The sequence below is a fragment of the Melospiza georgiana genome, chromosome 1, assembly GCF_028018845.1.
Source record: "Melospiza georgiana isolate bMelGeo1 chromosome 1, bMelGeo1.pri, whole genome shotgun sequence".
Lineage (NCBI taxonomy): Eukaryota > Metazoa > Chordata > Aves > Passeriformes > Passerellidae > Melospiza > Melospiza georgiana.
In genome coordinates, this window is record NC_080430.1 from 52,373,420 (window position 1) to 52,391,612 (window position 18,193).

Consider the following 18,193-nt stretch of genomic DNA (forward strand, 5'->3'; position numbering starts at 1 on the left):
ACACAGAAACTTTTAGTAGCCAGGACAGCCAACCCTGCACTTTTCATAAGCACTAAATTCAATGAGTTTGCATTTGTCAGTATAGTGTGCCTCTTTCCTGAGCCCTTTGATTGCTTGCTGCCTTGTACAGCGCCTGACTTATGGGTCATTTCAGCAATATCTAAATTTTTGTTAGGCTGTCTGTTGAGGTAATGCTGCAGCTGATTCAAGATCAACATCACTTTGGCATTTAAGAATTGCAGCAAATGGGCTAAAATCTATATCACACATAATTTAAATGCTTTAGGGTGACAATCCCATGATGCTGCCCTGCAGAATTCTGGGTTGCCCCATGTCATAGGAGTGGTGGCTTGGGCACTAAGGGCCCAGCAGATCACCCTGGCTGGGACAGGAGAGCCCTACACTCCCAGCCTGCAGCCTGCTCTCAGCACTGCCACAGACAGCAGCCTCTTGGGACGTGCCCTCTGTGTCAAAACTTTCCAGACCAGTTGTGTTTTCATTATATTAACATCACAGATAAAAGCAAAGCTTTCGTCTTTCAGGGATCAGCCCATGCCCTGAAGTTCAGTTCTGGATTTTGGCTTTTCTACTGGTCAGGGTTGTTCTCACCCTGAATGTTGTACTCTCCCTTTTAGCTAAGACGTGTAAGTGTCCACACAGAACATATATTATACAGTACATGCTACCATAACCTCCAGCAGTACCATGCAAGTATCCATGCCCACCACTGACTCCTAAACTGGATAGTGCTGGCTTTGCTACACATTGAAACAAAATTATGTAATGAATGTATTGCATGTGGCATCAGAATTTGTCCTTTAGAGGACAAGTAGAAGTAGGTTGAGTTCAAAAGAGGTTAAATTGTAATAAATTCCATCCACTCAAGCATGCACATCCCACTTAAAACTCTGCGGAGCAAGGCGAGCACCTCATTGTCAGTGCTTTAGCCTCTGGCCAGAGTGGCATTCACACTGTGATATTATATACAGATAATTATAGCATGTATCTTTTTAGAACAGTTTCCATAAGCAAAGAAATTGCAGGAATGGTGTTATTCATCAGATATAAGCAGACCATTTTATTTTCTTTTCAAATGTTCTAGTTGGAAAATTATTCTGCGCTGTTGCCTGAGCTCAGTAATACTGCTGCAGGGATTTACCTTGTTTTGTTTGATTTGGGTTTTATTTGCTCAGCATATACTGCTCATGACCCAGGTTCTCACTTGGTAAATACTGGTGTGATGAAGTTCACTTTGTGGATGCACTTAGATCCCTTATATCTCTCAGCGCAAACAAAAATTTGTGCATGAGGGAGAAAGCTGCACTGAGGTGCTCTGGCTGATACTCTGACAGCCACACACTGTTGATTTCTTAGCAGCAGCAGCCCTCTTTATTCTGCTCTCCAGATGGTAACTAACATCTCATCTGCAGCTACTGTTTACTGGATGGAGGATGTGAGGAGGGGACCAGTGGCTTTGAATTATTTTGGTAGAGAACTGCCAAAGTGCTCTCTGCCCACAGTAAAGGGGGGGGAAAAGGAGGTCCTGGGGGACCAAGGTGAAGCCCTTTCAGAGCTTGTTATGTCTGGGTTTCCCTCTGCAGCTTCACAAGCAGGGAAGCTCTTTCTCTTGCCTATTTGCTTCTGCCTCCTTGCTCTGTCCTCTGAGCTGTTTCCAATGGATGGAACACCACAGTGAACCACATCAACAAGCTTTCCTGAGCTAAAAATACCCTCGGTCTAATTATTTATTTATTGTCCTATATTATTTGTAGCTTGGATCAACTCTTTGGCATGGTTCCCTGAGAGGTCCCATGGGAGAGGGAGAGGGAGAGGTGCAAGAGTAACCATGCCCTCTGACTGCTGCCTCAGTCTTGAAGCAGTGAAAAGTCTGTCTTTCTCAAGACAGCTGGCCCAAGTTCAGAGCTCCAACACTTGTCTGATCCCAAGAGAAGCACATTCAAATGAGTGCAGTTTGTCTTAGGGGTTGTTCCAACAAGCTGGGCTGTTTTATTGTATGATGTGACTGATGCCAAGCCACATAGAGTCGGTCAAGGGCACAGGTGGCCAGGAGGATGCCACCAGGGAAAGCTCCTCCTTCCAGCCATCCTTTGGTTCAGGTGTAGCATAAACACTGCAGCTTTTGCACTGGACCTGTCCTGAGTACTGGGGCAGATCTTTGCTGGTAACCTCAGAGGTGCAACAAGTGCATCAGGTACATTTGGGGACCCTGAAGAGTACAGCAGGACGACTTATAGTTTTATTTCTGTGAGCAGGCCAAACTGCACCTGCTCCTGCACTGTGTTAGAGTGCTTTCCAAAATCACACTGTTCTAAAGATCAGATATGAGATGCCTAAACGGAGCATCCAAGCTGAGATTTTGAACAGTCTCAGAATCTGTGATTACTGGTTTTTCCTGGGTTTTAGGATAACATTGCTTAAAATTCAAGATCTCCTCTGGGATGACTCCTTGACTTTTCCAGTCAGTTCAAAGACTCTTCATCCCTGTCCCCAAGAGCAACCAACACTTTTTCCAGAGCAGACTAGCCATATGACAGTACTTCTAACTTTCAAAATGTGACTACTCTGCAGAATTAAAACCTACCCATGACTCTGATAATTTGTGGACCTTGTACTTTAAGTGGACATCAAGTACAGATTTGAAGTATGAACACAATGCAACAGTGAAGTTTGAAACTGGAACAGAAACTAAAACAGAAAATCCCACTTAGAATTTCTAAAGCAAGTGTTAAGAAATTCAGAAATTCAAAATATATAAAAAGGGTCGAGCAGCTTAGATGATGTGCTCCCAGCCTGTCATAGTGCTCCCATTTACCAGCAGTTGCTGCTCTGATTCCAAACACTATAATGTTTCTCTAGATGTGTAGTGAGAAATAACTGAGGAATGTGAGTGAACAGCCTTGCTTTAAACATGGTCCAGAGTATTTAATCTGTTATCACTGTAACTCCTAATGCCGATGATTGTACTGAAAAGTACCACATGTTCAGTGAATAGTTTTGATGATTGGTAAAGTGTGTTTTTATCGCTGTCATTACACTGGTTTTCCTACTAATAAAGCATCAGTTGTTCGGTAAATCTTCAACAGGTGTTGTCTTTTGTTACTAGAACTGAAACGTATTTCCAGCTTTCTCAAGAGTCTTTGTTATTTGCTTTGCAGCACTCCAGTTTGTGATTGGTGTTTCTATGAATTATGGCTCTACAAAACTATAATTTCATATATTTATTTCTCCAAGTTAAAACAATATAATTCTTTCAATATGGAAAGCTGTGCAGTTAGGCTGGGGTTGCATTATGCAAATGATGAGATAACAGCCTGCTTCTGCTCCCACTGAAGAGCAAAGTGGAGCTGAAGGAGCCCCTGGAAGGGGTTGTGAAGTTTTTACCGCATTGTCTTTTGTATAATTCTCCTTTTCTCTGTATTAGCATAACTGAGAGATGTGTTCATTTGACCCCTGTAGGGATAGCACAGGAAATGACTGTATGAGTACAGAATTTTTCAGGGTTGTGTCTGGTGTTTTTCTTCAGAGCAAGTTTGCATTTTGCTCATGCATTGCAGTCAATTACAATCTTGATGACTTCTTTCAGTTCCTCTAGATTTAATAAAGCAGTGTAATATAATGTCAGGAGGGGATTAATTTTTCCATCGTGCTGTTATAAATATTTGAAATCTCAGTGGTGCTCTGTGTGACACCTCTTCCTTCCACACCAGGCAGAAGTGAATTTGAGTGCCAAAGATGAATATGTCAGAAAATCTAAATCTGTCATACTCCCAAAATGTCAGAGTGGCAAGAGATGTGTAAGACCTGGAGGTTCAGTTAGACCTTAAAACCCGAGTTTGTAGCTTAAGGGGTCCTTCAGGAAGCCCCCCTTCCTTCCTCTGAGCTTACAAGGAGACCCAATGCCCCTGAAAGTAATGTAAAATAGGTCCTCAGGAAAATCACTTTTGGTGATACCTGGCAACATGCCATTTCAGTAGTGTTCAGTGGAACTGTATCAATGTCCTCTCCTCAGGAACTGAGTTATGTCTGTGATGCACAAAACTTAGTGCTCCCTATGTATAAAAACCTTGTATTGTGGCTTTTCTATAACAGACTGTGATGGGAAGTTATTCCTCCTCTGAATTCTGGTACATCTCTGTCCCTGGGAAACACTTCATACTTCCTACACTGTTGCCAGTGGAGTCATGACAGATAATGTTCTTGCTTCTTATGAAGCTTAACTTACTGTAGTGCTTTTAAAGATAAGTGAGAAACAAGTCTTTTCCCTGTAGTTAATTCTTCCTTTCCTTCATGGAGCTTTCTCCTTTTCTCCACAGTTTGTCAAGGGACAAATAACAAGCTGACCCAACTGGGACATGTGGAAGACCATTTCACCAGCCTGCAGAGGATGTACAACAATTGTGAGGTGGTACTCAGCAACCTGGAGATTACATATGTGGAGCACAATCGTGACCTCTCTTTCCTGAAGGTTAGTGTTCGTGGCCAATGAAGTCTACTCTGCTACAAAAAAATCCTACTCCCATTTTTTAAGTGCAAAGGATCAGCTGCTGATAAAATTCTGTGGTGATCCAAAAACATAGCTAGCTAAGGTCAGAGGAATCGCAGCCTGCAGTCTAAGCATACCTGTAGGCTGCAGGATGCACTCATCCCTACTAAAGAAATCAGGTCCTGTGAGAAATAGCTTTTCAAGCATTGTGCTGGGTGCCATGCCAAGATGGGTTTCTTCTCATTTATAATTAGAATGAGAAGAAACCTCATCCATACCTATTACCTCAGTTCTCAGAGAGCAAAAGGCTTTGTGGTGCTGTTGGGCAAAGCAAAGCACAAAGCGAGTGGCAGATTGTGAAGTGTGGAGGCCTTTTCCCTGCCCTCCAAACTGCAGTCCCTTCCCCTGCCATAGTGGTGAGTGCCTCTCCAGCCTGAAGTGCTCACACCCTCAGCAGGCAGGCAAGTCCTGTGCAATAACTTCTCACATGGATTCTTGAAGTGATCTTCAAGATAATACCCTGTGATTGACACATGGGCTACTCCCATCTCAACGTTTGTTTTGTGCCCAAGTTCATGGGCAAATTAAGGCAAGCTGAGGAGGGAGTGAACCGAGGATGGATGTTTAAACACAGCCATAGCATGGGGAGGAGCCATGGCTGACATGGGGACCTGCAGGTTCTCCACCAGCAAGTAACAAGCAATATCAAAAAATCTGTGGTTTGAACATATGGGTTACAAATATGATGGTATTGCCATTCTTGTTTCCCAAACACAACCTGATTGGGGAGCTCAGGGTTCCAAGGAATATAACAAGTCTCTTGAAAATTTACTGGTAGTCTTCACAAAAAAGGAAAATATCTTTAGTAGCCTGAAGGATTTTCACTTGCAGTGAATTTTTAGGGGTTAGAAATGCATATGTTTCACAATGCAAGACAGGAATAAACCCACATGCAGGAACAGTATCTCACTTGTGTTTTTTTCCTGCAAAGATATAAATTGTTTAAGAAGGAGAAGGTTGCCTAGTCTCTCACTTTAATGAGCATGGGAAGGGGCGCAGAAGAGACCATGTAAAAGCCTGAATCAGGTGGCATCTGTGTGCTGCCAGGTGCTGAAGGCTAGACAAGTATTTATTGGAAGCATCACACTTAGTTGCCATTTCATACATGCTTGCCCTTTTCTCCTGCATGCCCTAGTCAGCCCCACTTACCAGGGCTGACTGGGTCATGCAGGGGTATGCTGGACCTTTGGAATGACCCCCTGGTAGCTGCTGAAAGGGTGAGTTTATACATGCTTAGGTATGTATAGGGAAACCTATAGGGATATATAGGGAAACACCAAGGTTTTGCACATAGTCCCTTCTTATTCTTGGATTTATTTTGTTTTTAATGAGATTAGGTGGTCTCTCATCCCTTAAAATTGAAAGATGGTGCAGTGGAGGAGTGGGAGGAGGAAAGCCATTATTGAAGAGTACTATGGATTAAGCACCTTGTTTCTTCTGTTGCTCTCTCAGTCAATACAGGAGGTTGCAGGCTACGTGCTCATCGCCCTTAACATGGTGGATGTCATTCCCCTGGAAAACCTCCAGATCATCCGAGGCAATGTGCTGTATGACAACTCTTATGCCCTGGCTGTTTTATCCAACTACCACATGAATAAAACCCAGGGACTCCGGCAGCTGCCAATGAAGCGGCTTTCAGGTGAGACACGGGCAAGGAGGGGAGGCACCTCTAAAGGTGCCTAAAACTTCAACTGCCACTTTTTGGTGTCAAGATCTGTTGGAGATTGCCTCTCAAAGTCATGGGCCATCAAAACCTGCTTTAAAAGCAAAGATCTGAATGTAGTTTTCTAATTGCTCTCCTGCTCGCCCGTCTTCTACAAAAGACAAAGAAAACCCATCAATATTCATCTTTGTTCCTGAAACTGGCAAAGAAACATCCATTTATTATTTGTATTATTTGATTCCAGTGCATACATATCGATATTTTCTGTTAGATCCCTGTGGGAACTGCTATTATGTGTGTCTCACATGGTCTCTGACTGGGCACACCAGCAGTGCCTGCTCTGCTCACTGCTGTGAGCCCTAGAGGTGGCATCAGGCAGAAGAATACACATAGTGGCATCTTTGTGGCATCCAAGAAAAGCTGGCTCTGCAGAACCATTTGGTCTGATCCAGGTGTTAGTTACACCATCAGGAGTCTGATGCCCTGATTTTTTCTTTCTGTCAGTATCAGGTGACTGAGGTGGAGAAAGATGTAACTTGTTTCTCTTTCTTTAGAGCAGAGACATTTTGGGGATGTCTCTGGGGCAAAATAGGGATTTGCTTCACTTAGCAATTATTTTTTCTTTAACAGAAATTCTCAATGGAGGTGTTAAAATCAGCAACAACCCCAAACTGTGCAACATGGATACTGTTCTTTGGAATGACATCATTGACACAAGCAAGAAACCTCCCACGGTGCTTGAATTTGCAAGCAACCTGTCTTCTTGTGAGTATTAACTTATGAAAAGTGCTGTCTCCCCCCTCCATTTCAGAGAGTAAAATGAACATCCCATCTTTCATGCAGTGGATTCCTGGTCCAACAATTCCTAACAAAGGCCACCCAGCTCTGTTCCAAGACAAGTGCTTTCATTTCTGCACCACTGGCCTAAGACAGATTTTTTCATGATGGTTAGGTCCTTAACTCACAGCTCAGCAAAGTTCTTGGGAATGTTCCTCTTGATTTAAGACAGTACTCTGCATATGTGCTCAGCTCAGAAAGACAGCTCAGAAAAACGTGCATTCATTTCCTTTCCAGCAATCTTCTGTTTACATCATAAGGCTCTGGTCTAGAAAAACCATATGGGGAGCTTCATGGAGTTACCTGAAGCCTTCTTAGAGCTAGGGCCCAAGTAATGCCATAAAATTCTCCTGTTTTGGGCTCCACAGATTACCCTGGCAAAAGTATAATAAACAGGTAGATAAATCTGACACTTCAGATCAACAGGGAGATGAGGGGATATTTAAAAGTTTGTACAGCATATGCTTAGAGCAGGCTCAAGCTAATCCTGCAGACTTATGAGTCCCTCGTAAAATCCCCAGTCATTTCACAGAAAGGAGAGTTTATTTTCATTTCTGAGCATTTCATTTCTGGCACTATAAATTGGCAGGAAAACATATTTTCTTTATCTTCTTCCAGTTGCATAATTGCCTGAGCTAATAGCCAACTTCTGTGTTGACTTATTTTTCTATGGAGCCCTGGCATAATCAAGGAGTTGCAAACTATACATGTCAGCACAGGAGTTTGGCTCTGAACACCACAGAAATGTTAACCTTTAACTTTTCAACTTAAAAAAAATAAAGTTCTTTGGTCCCACACCAAATCAATCAACTCTTGGACAAGTATTGGCATTTGTTCAAATATTTGATGGCTGATGGGGGGAAGGAGAATCACATGCTGTTAGTGGGAAGAAGCACTCGAGTAGGAAATGTCTTTTAAATGTAGTGAATTCCACATTAATCTCCTAAGACAGCCTTTTATGGCTTTAATAATGATGCCATACTCTAAAATAAGTTGTTTCGCTGGGACTTTGCTTGTCATTAAGAGAAAAAAGGAAGAACAGAGCAAAGAGGGAAGATTGGGAAAGAACCCAGCACTGAACGCTCGAGGTCAGACAAGGTGTCTGTCCATCCTGCCCACCTCTCCATAAATCATCTGTCTGCAGCATAGTCCTGCACAAGGAGTATTTTTGGCATAGGATGGGAGGAGGGCACAAAGCAGACAAGTCAAATTACTTTGTGGTCAGAGTAGCTGGCAGTTGCCTGTGAATCCAGTTGGATTTGTTTTCTTTTTGGAACTGCCTTGTTCAGAAACACTGATTTACATGTGGCCTGTAGTGAGCAGCTGGCACATGCCTGACTTCAAGCCAGTGGTGACTTGCCATTGCATGAAAACCCCGGCAGAAGGGCCAGCCGGGCAGTAGCTGAGATTCCTGTTCCTGGGAAAAATATTCCTCTTTCGTAAGCTAGACTGGCTGGGTATTGTGCTCACTTGCTCAAAGGGGTGGAGGTGGAGAACTGCACGTAGGAAAGCAGAGGTGAACAGAGGATAACAAATTCAGCCCTTAAATTTTTTGAGCACTGTTATGTAGGTGCTTCCTACCCTGGTTTATCAGGAAGGAAATCTCAATTGTTTTCTGTTGTTCATGGTACATTGTTATTTTCTTAGTTTACAGAATATTATACTCTGTCTTGTGTTCTAGGTCCCAAATGTCATCAGAACTGCACAGAAGACCACTGTTGGGGCCCTGGTGAACAAAACTGCCAGACATGTAAGCCTGTTGATTAGTTAAGAAATACCTTGTGTGCTCTAACATCCATACTACATTTCTGTCTACTGAAAAAATAAAATAACTGTAATTATGCAGGTAGGATGCTTCCTTGATACTAAGAGAGCAGCAGAAACATCCATTTACAAGTGCCTGAGATTTTGCAACAGTTTATTTTTCCTAAAGTAAAGGTTGAGGAGGAGCACCATGGCAATTTGTTTCACTGCTTTTTTTTTTTTTCTCTAAAAAGTGGGGAAATACACTGGGTCTTGTTTTGTGAAAAGTTCAGTGGAAAAATGGCTGATCTAGACATAATGCAAATGGAAGCAACATCCTACATTCAGTTTTCCATTGCAAATAGTCACCTGAACCTAAGTTTTTTGTCTGCAAATATCACACCACATTTGTATGAGTTAGAGCTTGAGGAGAGAGGAGTGTATACCTTTCCTGTCTTCACTTAGGGCATGCTTCAGTTTTTGTCAGCTGGCTCTGCAGTTTGGCTCTCGGGTGCACAGTGGCTGTGCATACAAAGCCCTTCCTGGGCTGGTTCCTGCAGCTGAGGCTGCACAGCTGTCCCAGGACCTTGCGAAACCTCAGGTCTCAGCCCTGCGAGCTTCCAGCATTTACAAACCCCCACTGCAATCAGGAGTGCATGAAACAAAATCTTTTGCGGGCTCTTGCTCGCCTCTCCAGGCATTTGAGACTCTGGCCAACTGAAAATGTATCCCACATTGCCATATGTGGGAATTTTTGGGGGATACGTCTTTTTCTTCTGGAAATGAACGTGGGATTCTCTATATGAAGCAAAAATGTTTGATATAATGTATGTTTCCAGCAGGAAACTCTGGTCAGTAGTTATCAAAGTGATGAGGTGCTCTATTCCCCTGCTAATTCTTATGAAAAAATTGTATCAAAATGCTGTTCATGTAGAACAATATGCCTTTTATTCCCCTGTTTCTCATTGAATGGAGGAGTTGCTGTCAGAGAAAATAATGCATACTGTGGAAATAATCTTTTTCCTTGAAAATATCCAACCTTGCTTATAGGCCTACAAGAAAAAATAAAATAATACACTTTGGATACAGAACTGTGTAATGGAAAAAGAATATATGTTTTTGAAAAAAATCATTGTTATATACTCTGTAGCTGGCTATTTTTTGAAATAATTTTCTGTTAACTAACAACCATGGTTTTCAGACTTACAGGAATTTCTGATAATATTGTAACTCATTTGTCCCAACTGTGAAGTTGGTAACAGTTAGCACAGTGCACAGCTGAAATGCTCAGGATGCTGTATGAAGCACAGTAGCCATCAGGTTCTTCTGGCACCTTATGCCATGCTTCATGGATCAGTAATTTTATTTTTTTTTAATTTATTTTTTTAACAATCCCATTTTGGGTCTCTGGTACAAAAACATGCTAGCCATTCATTTGTGGGATTTTTTAAAATTGTTCTGATGATCCTTTTCTCTGCTTTGATATTCAAATGAAGAAGCTTTCCCAATTCTCAACAAAATGTTTCAGGCAGTTTTTGCTTTTCTGCAAAAAGCTGGACCAGGGCCAGTTCTTTGCTTTGGGTTGTTACACTGGTGCAAACCCTGAGGGAGTTTGGTAATGAAGATAAAATTTGGCCAAGGATTTGAACATTAAAGAAAAATAATTCAATGTGCATATGAAATCTGCTTGCTGAGTGAGTCTCCCCTATCTCTGAAAATTTTGGAAATATTTTAGTGCATTAAAGGGATGTTTTACAGCACCACACCTACAATGTATAGTTTCTAGTTATAGTACAGAGTCCTGGCAATTCTGTCATATTATTTTTCCCAAAGTTAGCACCATAATAGTAAATTTTCTCAATGAAATGGAGACAGATGTCTCCATGTCTCTGTTGCCCAGCTATAAGATGCAATGACTCTGTCACAGTTTTACTTGGTCTAGGCATTGGTGCAACCGGGTTGTTCTTTCTAAGCAGGACATATTTCCTGGCTGGGATCAGAGTTCTTAGCACCTCATAAGAGCCAAGATAATTACAGGCTGAACATGACCCCTTCTTACCACCACCCACACTCTCTCTCACCCCTCCCAAACTTTGGCCTTAAATGAGGACAGAACGTCCCATGAGGAAAATCTAGCACAGAACCTGCACCAGACCTTTTCTCCATATTTCTTGATCTCATTATAGCAAGCACAGCTGATGTTTTTCATTTTTTCTTGTATCTTCCAGTAACAAAAGTCATCTGTGCTCAGCAGTGCTCCGGTCGGTGCAGGGGGAAGGTGCCCAGCGACTGCTGCCACAACCAATGTGCCGCAGGCTGCACCGGGCCTCGGGAGAGTGACTGCCTGGTAATGATGCTGCACCACCACCACAATGGCCTCAGTCCCTGACACAGCAAGCAGGGCTTTCAGCTGCATGTGCTCTAGCCTTCTGCAGCCCCAGAAGGCCTCCTGAGAGATGCTGACCTGGAGGGTGCTCCAGGGCTTCCCTGCGTGGGTGGCTGTTGGGAGGGAAGATGACATGACCTTCACAGCACCCTGGGCTGGTGTTTACTGACTCTGCCCATGGACCTTCCTAGTGTGTTCCAAACCAGTGTTAGTGCCTTTGACTGCCCAGTGAGCTCAGCGTTGCTGCAGAACATCCAAGTGTTTGCTGTGGGCAACTTCCCCACATGAACAGGCCCACAGTGCCCCCATGGTTATCTGGGCCAGCACAGCTTTGTCTTGTGGTCCTTAGCACTAGTCAGTAGTAATCTTGGTTTACAAAAGCAAGAACTTGTAAGGGAAGTAAAGAAGTGATGGATCTTCATTTCTTTGCATTTCACCGAACTTCACGAGTGAAATCCGGGTTTCCCTTTCTGCTTTTGACTTGCCACAAAAGCACTGTATTTGGGGAGCCCTGGGGCAGTGAAGAGAGAAGAAACAAATGGAGCTTCTTTAGGGAATAAAGGTCTCAATGCTTTTCCACAAGAGTTCCAGGGGTTTGGTGCATGCTGTGGTTTTAACTCTTCCCCATGTTTGCACTACACTCCATTGAAAATTCAGTGACATCTCAGTAATCACCACAGAAATTGTCCAACCTGGATTTTATTGTTGTTACCTCTATTCCTGGTTTTCTTTTAAGATGCCTATGATCTCCTTACTGGCTCACACAGTTACTGTTTCTCATCTGGAAAGCCAGGGGAGAAGAAAGGGAAAAAGGGAGTCATTATTAATTTAATGCAGATTTAGATTGGAAGAACCAACTTGCCCTTCATAAATGCCTGCTAAATTGTTCATTACCTGCAGCCAAATATAATGGCTTGAGTTTAACATTTAGCCAGAAAAGTCAGTAATTGGCAGGAAAGGACTTGATTTGATTTAGGTTATTAAAAACTGGCCAAGAAAAGTACAGTTTGTCTTGATCTGGTTGCTGCTTGTAAGGGAAAATTTTTCTGTCTAAGGCATGCAGATTTGCTCCTGTTCCCACGTGAAACCCAGCAGCTCCCCACCAGAGTGCCAAGGTTTCTTGCTCAGAAAAAGAAAAGCTCATGGTTTCTTTTTAAAAAAAAATACTGAACTCCTTTGCCCAGCATGAAGCAACCTTTCAACCTCAAAGCCTGAGGGACCATCCCTGTAGCTGCTTGGGGTTTCCATTAGAGCTAAGGAGGAAGCAGAGGAGGCCATCAGACTGTTTTGAAGACCTGATGTGAAATCACTGTCACTTTTTAAGGAAAAGGCAGGTTAACGGGTGCTGTTGTTCCATGACAGGCGTGCCGCAAGTTTCGGGATGATGCTACGTGCAAGGATACATGTCCCCCATTGGTCCTGTATAACCCCACCACTTACCAGATGGATGTGAACCCTGAAGGAAAATACAGCTTCGGAGCCACTTGTGTCAAGGAATGTCCACGTAAGTTCATTTCAGGTTGCAGCCCCAGAGGAGGTGGGGCATGGAGAAAAGGGGGAAGGGTCCTATGTCATCCTTCTGTTTTGTGGTCAGGTTAAAAAGCACTTGTTCTCTTTCTGTGGGAACAGGTGACAAAGTGAGCCTCTTGAAACAGTCTGCATCCATCACCTTGCCCGGTTTTTAATCTTTGCATTTTAATTTCTGAAAATTTTTCTCTTAGTGAAGAGAGAAGCATCTTCTAAAAACCATTAAAACAATGGCTATATGGGATCAATGCTATGGATTACCAGAGCATTATTAACTCTTAACTGGTTCTTAATTAGGACTGTTAAAAAGTAATTGATTTTAACACTCCATCTGAAGGCCTGTGATCCTTGTTTTCTCTACAGATTCTTGCTTTTCCTTTCTTGCTGTTCCATTTCTGTATTTTTTTAATCCATCAAGACTTTAGTGTTGTTTCATCTCTCTGTGACCATTCCTCTCCCTGTAAAATGATGATAGCACTATATGTTCATCTACCTTCAAATGATGTTTGTGATGATCATGGTTAATGCCTGTACTTTCCTGAGTGTGCCAAAAGCTCAAGTCCCTTTTTTCTTACCAGTCTTGAAGTGCTTGTCTGGCCCTCAAAGCATCCCTCTTGTATTTCAGCCACCTTTGTATCCTTTTTTTTCCCAGACAACTACGTGGTGACAGACCACGGCTCCTGTGTTCGCTCCTGCAACGCTGACACTTACGAAGTGGAAGAAAATGGTGTTCGGAAGTGTAAAAAGTGTGATGGGCTATGCAGCAAAGGTAAAAAAAGCATGGAATAAACCAGTGAAGCTTTGGGATGATAGAGAACTTACTAGTGGAAGGAGTTCTGATATTAGTTAAGTGCAAATTCAATATAAATCAGGTCCAGTAATAGTTTGGAGATGTGACAAGAGGTTTGATCAGGAAGCATGACTGTGGAGCATGTTTTCCAGGAGGGATACACCACAAGTACAGTAGATAAAATTGTGTGTTGTGTGCATGTACATCTTGTACATCAACCTTCTCCTCCATTTGTCCTTCCCAGTGTCTCATCAAGGAGAATGGAAATGGGACAAAGAGAGAAGGGAATGTGCCAGAGCCTGTGTGCAGAGATGCTCAGACGAGAGCTGCACAGCTGGGCAAGCAGGAAGCAGTTATCCTGTGGCACTTTCTGAAAAGCAAAAATAGGCAAAAGACCTATGAAACCCATCTTAGAGTGGTCAGTTTGGCCATACAGGAATTCTTTCTGAACTTGGAGCACCTTCACATTTCTACCCTGCCATGTGACTGGGCTGCACTTTTGTCCCCCCTAACTTTTGTATCTCTCCTTTAACAGTGTGCAATGGCATTGGAATAGGTGAACTTAAAGGGATCCTCTCCATAAATGCCACAAATATCGACTCCTTCAAAAACTGTACCAAGATCAATGGGGACGTCAGCATTCTCCCAGTTGCATTTCTAGGGTGAGTTACCTCCTGGCCAACAAGAACTGAAAGGAAAAAGCTAGGGGAAATCCAGGCTAAGCTGTTCTTTTCCCAATTTCTCATTCTGTTTGTTTCAGTGATGCCTTCACAAAGACCCTACCTTTGGATCCCAAGAAATTGGATGTCTTCAAAACAGTCAAAGAAATATCAGGTTAGCAGTGAATTTAAGCTGAGGTGGTTTTTGACTGATACTGCCAAAAACTCTAATGGGGAGGAGGGAAATTTTTTAAGCAAATGAAGAGAAGTGCATGCAAAGCGTTTATTGTCTCTGAGCTTACAAGGGTCACTCTTAACCAAGGTGGTCAGCAGCACATTGCCAGCATTACGCCCACATAACCCATGGTGATCTTCCATCCAAGGTGTATGGTTTGGCCAGATCATCCCTTCTGCTGAACTGTCAGCCCTAGAGAAGAGTAAAAGCAGTGGAGATCCCCAGCCACCCAAGAAGCGTGTGGTGATGCAGAGGCGTGCCACTCCAGCTAAAAAAAGCCAAGTCTGTTTCTATTTGTGGAAAGCCTTTCAGCAGCTCCTTAGGGAAGCGTGCTCAGGGGCTTGCGTCATCCTTATGGAGACACCCTCTCCAGCCTGATGAGCTCTTCCTTGGGGTGAATGTGTCTCCATGAGCACAAGGCAGCCAGCAGAGCACTCAGCCACCGGCTTGCACCAAGTATCAATTAAAAGTAATTGTGTTCAGCCCATTATGCAATGAATGTAACATTGGGGCTGGGTCTACAGACATGACTCCGGTTCTCCTTTTGTTTCTCTCTCACCTGTGTGGTTCCCTTCAGGGTAGCAATGACTAACTGCAGAGCTTCATACAGCAGCCTGCAATTTTCCAAGTTCACCCCTTCCTCCCAAACACCTCAGCTGAGTGGGGAATTCTGTTTGCCTCAAAAAATCCACTACAAGTAACTATTCTGCTCTGTTCCTGCTTTTCAGTTTCCCTCTTCCCTGAGGTCAGCTGAAAAAGGGGATGGGGTGCTGCCTTTCTCCCACAGATCCAGAGCCTGCAGCCTCCCAGCCAGGGTATCTGCTGGCAGGAGCTATCATTGCTGGTGACTCGGTGTGGCAGGATGTGCAGCTCACCAACACACTCTGTTGCACTCCTAAGCCCTCATGGTGGGCTAAGAAGTAAACTGTTTATTAAACAGGGTTTAAAAATATCTCCTTGCTCCCTAAAATGTCATGTTAGACTTTAAGATGGTCCTTCAGATAAGCATAGGGAAAGTACAAGTGCCTTCTCCTGGTGCAGGATTTGCTAAAGAAGAAGGTTCTGCTGCCAGTACTAACGGTGAGTTTATTTCCATTATGGTTATTTTTTAATCTTCTTTTCCTCTTGCAGGATTTTTGTTGATTCAAGCCTGGCCTGAGAATGCTACTGATCTCTACGCTTTCGAAAATCTGGAGATTATACGAGGCAGAACAAAGCAGCAGTAAGTAAATCATGTGCCACAGCCACTCTAAGAGAAACCCTGTTTTGGGCTGCTCTTGTCTGAGCAAACCAAGGTTGCAAGCAGTGTGAGACTCAGGTGTCCCAAAACTGATGCAAAATGGGGCAAACCCTGCAAGGAGTAGAGCACCATCTCTGCAGCATGGATAGTGTGCCCTGGGAGGGAAGGCCCTCAGCTCTGTGCCATGTATGGAGGGCTGCCCTCAGCCTGCTTTCAGGACCAGGGTTTCCCCCACCATCCTGCAAGCACAAGCAGGACAGAAAATGCTCTTTACAGTCTGGGGTAAGTCATGATGTGATCAGGAACACTTTGGGATTTGAGGTAGCTGGGCAGTCGTGGATGGAGGCTGCCAAGCAGTGCAGACATCAGCAATGCTTCCAAGTGCCCTCCTAGGCTTGCCCCAGAAGGAAGAGTGACTTGGTGGACAAGAACGAAGTAATAGCTGCTTTACCTACAACCATTGTAGATAAACCTACAACCTACAACTTCATTTACTTTTCAGAGCACGTGTGTCCTGACAGTTTTAGCTTAAAAAACCCTTGCAAAACCAGATGTGAGTATTGCAGTTGTTACATTAAAGGCATGGCATGTATGTGGCATTAAGTTTAGAAGGCTGAGCAGAACCTTGCTTGAAGAAAATGCAGTTCACAGCAGGATGCATTTGACAACTAGAAGAAAAACATGCTGAGTACATCCTGCTTGCTAATTACCTTTCTTCCATGTTTTTTCTATTTGTCCCTCTCCGTTTTAGTGGCCAGTATTCCCTTGCCGTTGTTAACTTGAAAATACAGTCCCTAGGCCTGCGCTCCCTCAAGGAAATAAGTGATGGAGATGTTGCCATTATGAGGAACAAGAACCTCTGTTATGCTGACACCATGGACTGGTACAGCCTGTTTGCAACTGAGAGCCAGAAAACAAAGATTTTACAGAACAGGGATAAAAAAGAGTGTGGTAAGTGAGTGCTGCATTCCTGCTCACCATCAAAGCTGAAATTCAAAAGTAAGCTTGCATTTTCATGATTCAAGCAAGGCTTTTTTTTCCATGTTCCTATGGCTACAAAATTCATCAGTGATACTGCTTTAATGAAAGTGGTGAGGGAAAAGTGGGATTTTTTTTCCTTCCCACCAAAATGTGGACTGTGGTGTCCAGCAAATCAGGAGCTTCTTCATTACTATGAATATAGTGAAGGCACGTCACTTGAAGGACACAAAAGCTAACTCCTAAACCTGGCCTTTTTTAACAAGGTTGAAGCTGTTGTTCAACCATACTGCTGTTGACTGCAGTGCTCCCTGGGCCAAAATCTATTTCTTTTTGCAGAATATGAATTTGTTGTATTTTAGAAATTTGTCATAGAAATACAGAATTGTTCGGGTGAGAAGGAACCTTTAAAGGTCACGTAGGCCCTGTGCTGTGGGCAGTGATGTCTCTCACTAGACCAGGTTGCTCAGGGCCCCATCCAATCTGACCCTGAACTTTGAGGGATTAGGCATCCACCAATTCCCTATGCAACTCAGTGTCTCACCACATTGCAACTATGTCTTCATTGTATCTATAAATCTATCTAGTCTTTTTGTTTAAAAGCATTTCCCCTGTCACTACAGACCTTGTTAAAAAGTTGTTAAAAGTGCCCTTCAAGTACAAAAAAGCCCCAGTAATGTTTCTCCAGAGCTGTCTTTTCCCCACGGTGGACATCCCCAGCTCCCTCAGCCTGACTTAACTTTATTATACATCTGTTAAGCTGTCACAGAGGATATCATTCTTATTTTGAATGGCCAGAAATCACTCAATTTCAGGCTTTGGGATTTAGAGAAGTGTGATTACTCCACTTCCACTCTACCAGAACCATTCATATCTGTTTTGGAACAGGCTGGGGAAAGGGGTTGGTCAGCTGGAGTGAGAATGGAGAGTTTGACCTCTCTCTTAGCTCCTTGACATTCATGTCTTTTCTTGTCCCTCTGTCTCTCTCAGCTGCTGCCAAGCATGTTTGTGACCCCCTGTGCTCAGATGTAGGCTGCTGGGGCCCAGGGCCCTTCCACTGCTTCTCCTGCAGGTTTTTTGATCGTCAGAAGGAATGTGTGAAACAGTGCAACATCCTGCAAGGGTAAGGCGTCTCAGGGGTGCTGCAGCTTTTGGTGATGGTATGGGGATTTTGGTTTTCAGAATGCGTTGTAGCTGGAAAGAAAGCAAGAAGATGGATCTCTGGTTGCATGGGATTGCCCCAGCTTGCAGAGATGCTGTGTGAACACAATACCTAGCTAAGGAACCTCTCCTTCCCCATTCAGTACTGGTTAGGAGTTTGCTCCTGACATGGTGACTGCTAAGAAAACATCCCCTTAAGCCCACAAGGAGACTATCTGGAGGAGTTTAAAACTCAATCTGTGGCTGTCATGTCAAGTACACTGTGTGAGAGCCAGAGCCATTTAGAATCTCTGGGAGCTCAGTCATCCCCAGAGCCAGGGCTTCACTGCTTGGTAGATTTCTTTCCTCTTATATTTGCTCAGATGAGCAGCTCACCCTTGCGGTTTGCAAAGTTGAAGGGATAATGAACT

At 43.4% G+C, this 18,193-nt stretch overlaps 1 protein-coding gene across 1 annotated transcript in view; it reads left to right on the forward strand.

Moving 5' to 3' along the window:
* EGFR (epidermal growth factor receptor) overlaps positions 1 to 18,193 on the forward strand; it is a 157,260-nt gene that overhangs the window by 103,325 nt on the left and 35,742 nt on the right. Inside the window, exons 2-13 of the mRNA XM_058019334.1 lie at positions 4,335 to 4,486; positions 6,017 to 6,203; positions 6,858 to 6,992; positions 8,746 to 8,814; positions 11,036 to 11,154; positions 12,556 to 12,697; positions 13,373 to 13,489; positions 14,046 to 14,172; positions 14,271 to 14,344; positions 15,536 to 15,626; positions 16,396 to 16,595; positions 17,613 to 17,745. Of these exons, the coding sequence (XP_057875317.1) occupies positions 4,406 to 4,486; positions 6,017 to 6,203; positions 6,858 to 6,992; positions 8,746 to 8,814; positions 11,036 to 11,154; positions 12,556 to 12,697; positions 13,373 to 13,489; positions 14,046 to 14,172; positions 14,271 to 14,344; positions 15,536 to 15,626; positions 16,396 to 16,595; positions 17,613 to 17,745 (1,475 nt within the window). The 5' untranslated portion in view covers positions 4,335 to 4,405. The remainder of the gene's footprint in view (positions 1 to 4,334; positions 4,487 to 6,016; positions 6,204 to 6,857; positions 6,993 to 8,745; positions 8,815 to 11,035; positions 11,155 to 12,555; positions 12,698 to 13,372; positions 13,490 to 14,045; positions 14,173 to 14,270; positions 14,345 to 15,535; positions 15,627 to 16,395; positions 16,596 to 17,612; positions 17,746 to 18,193) is intronic.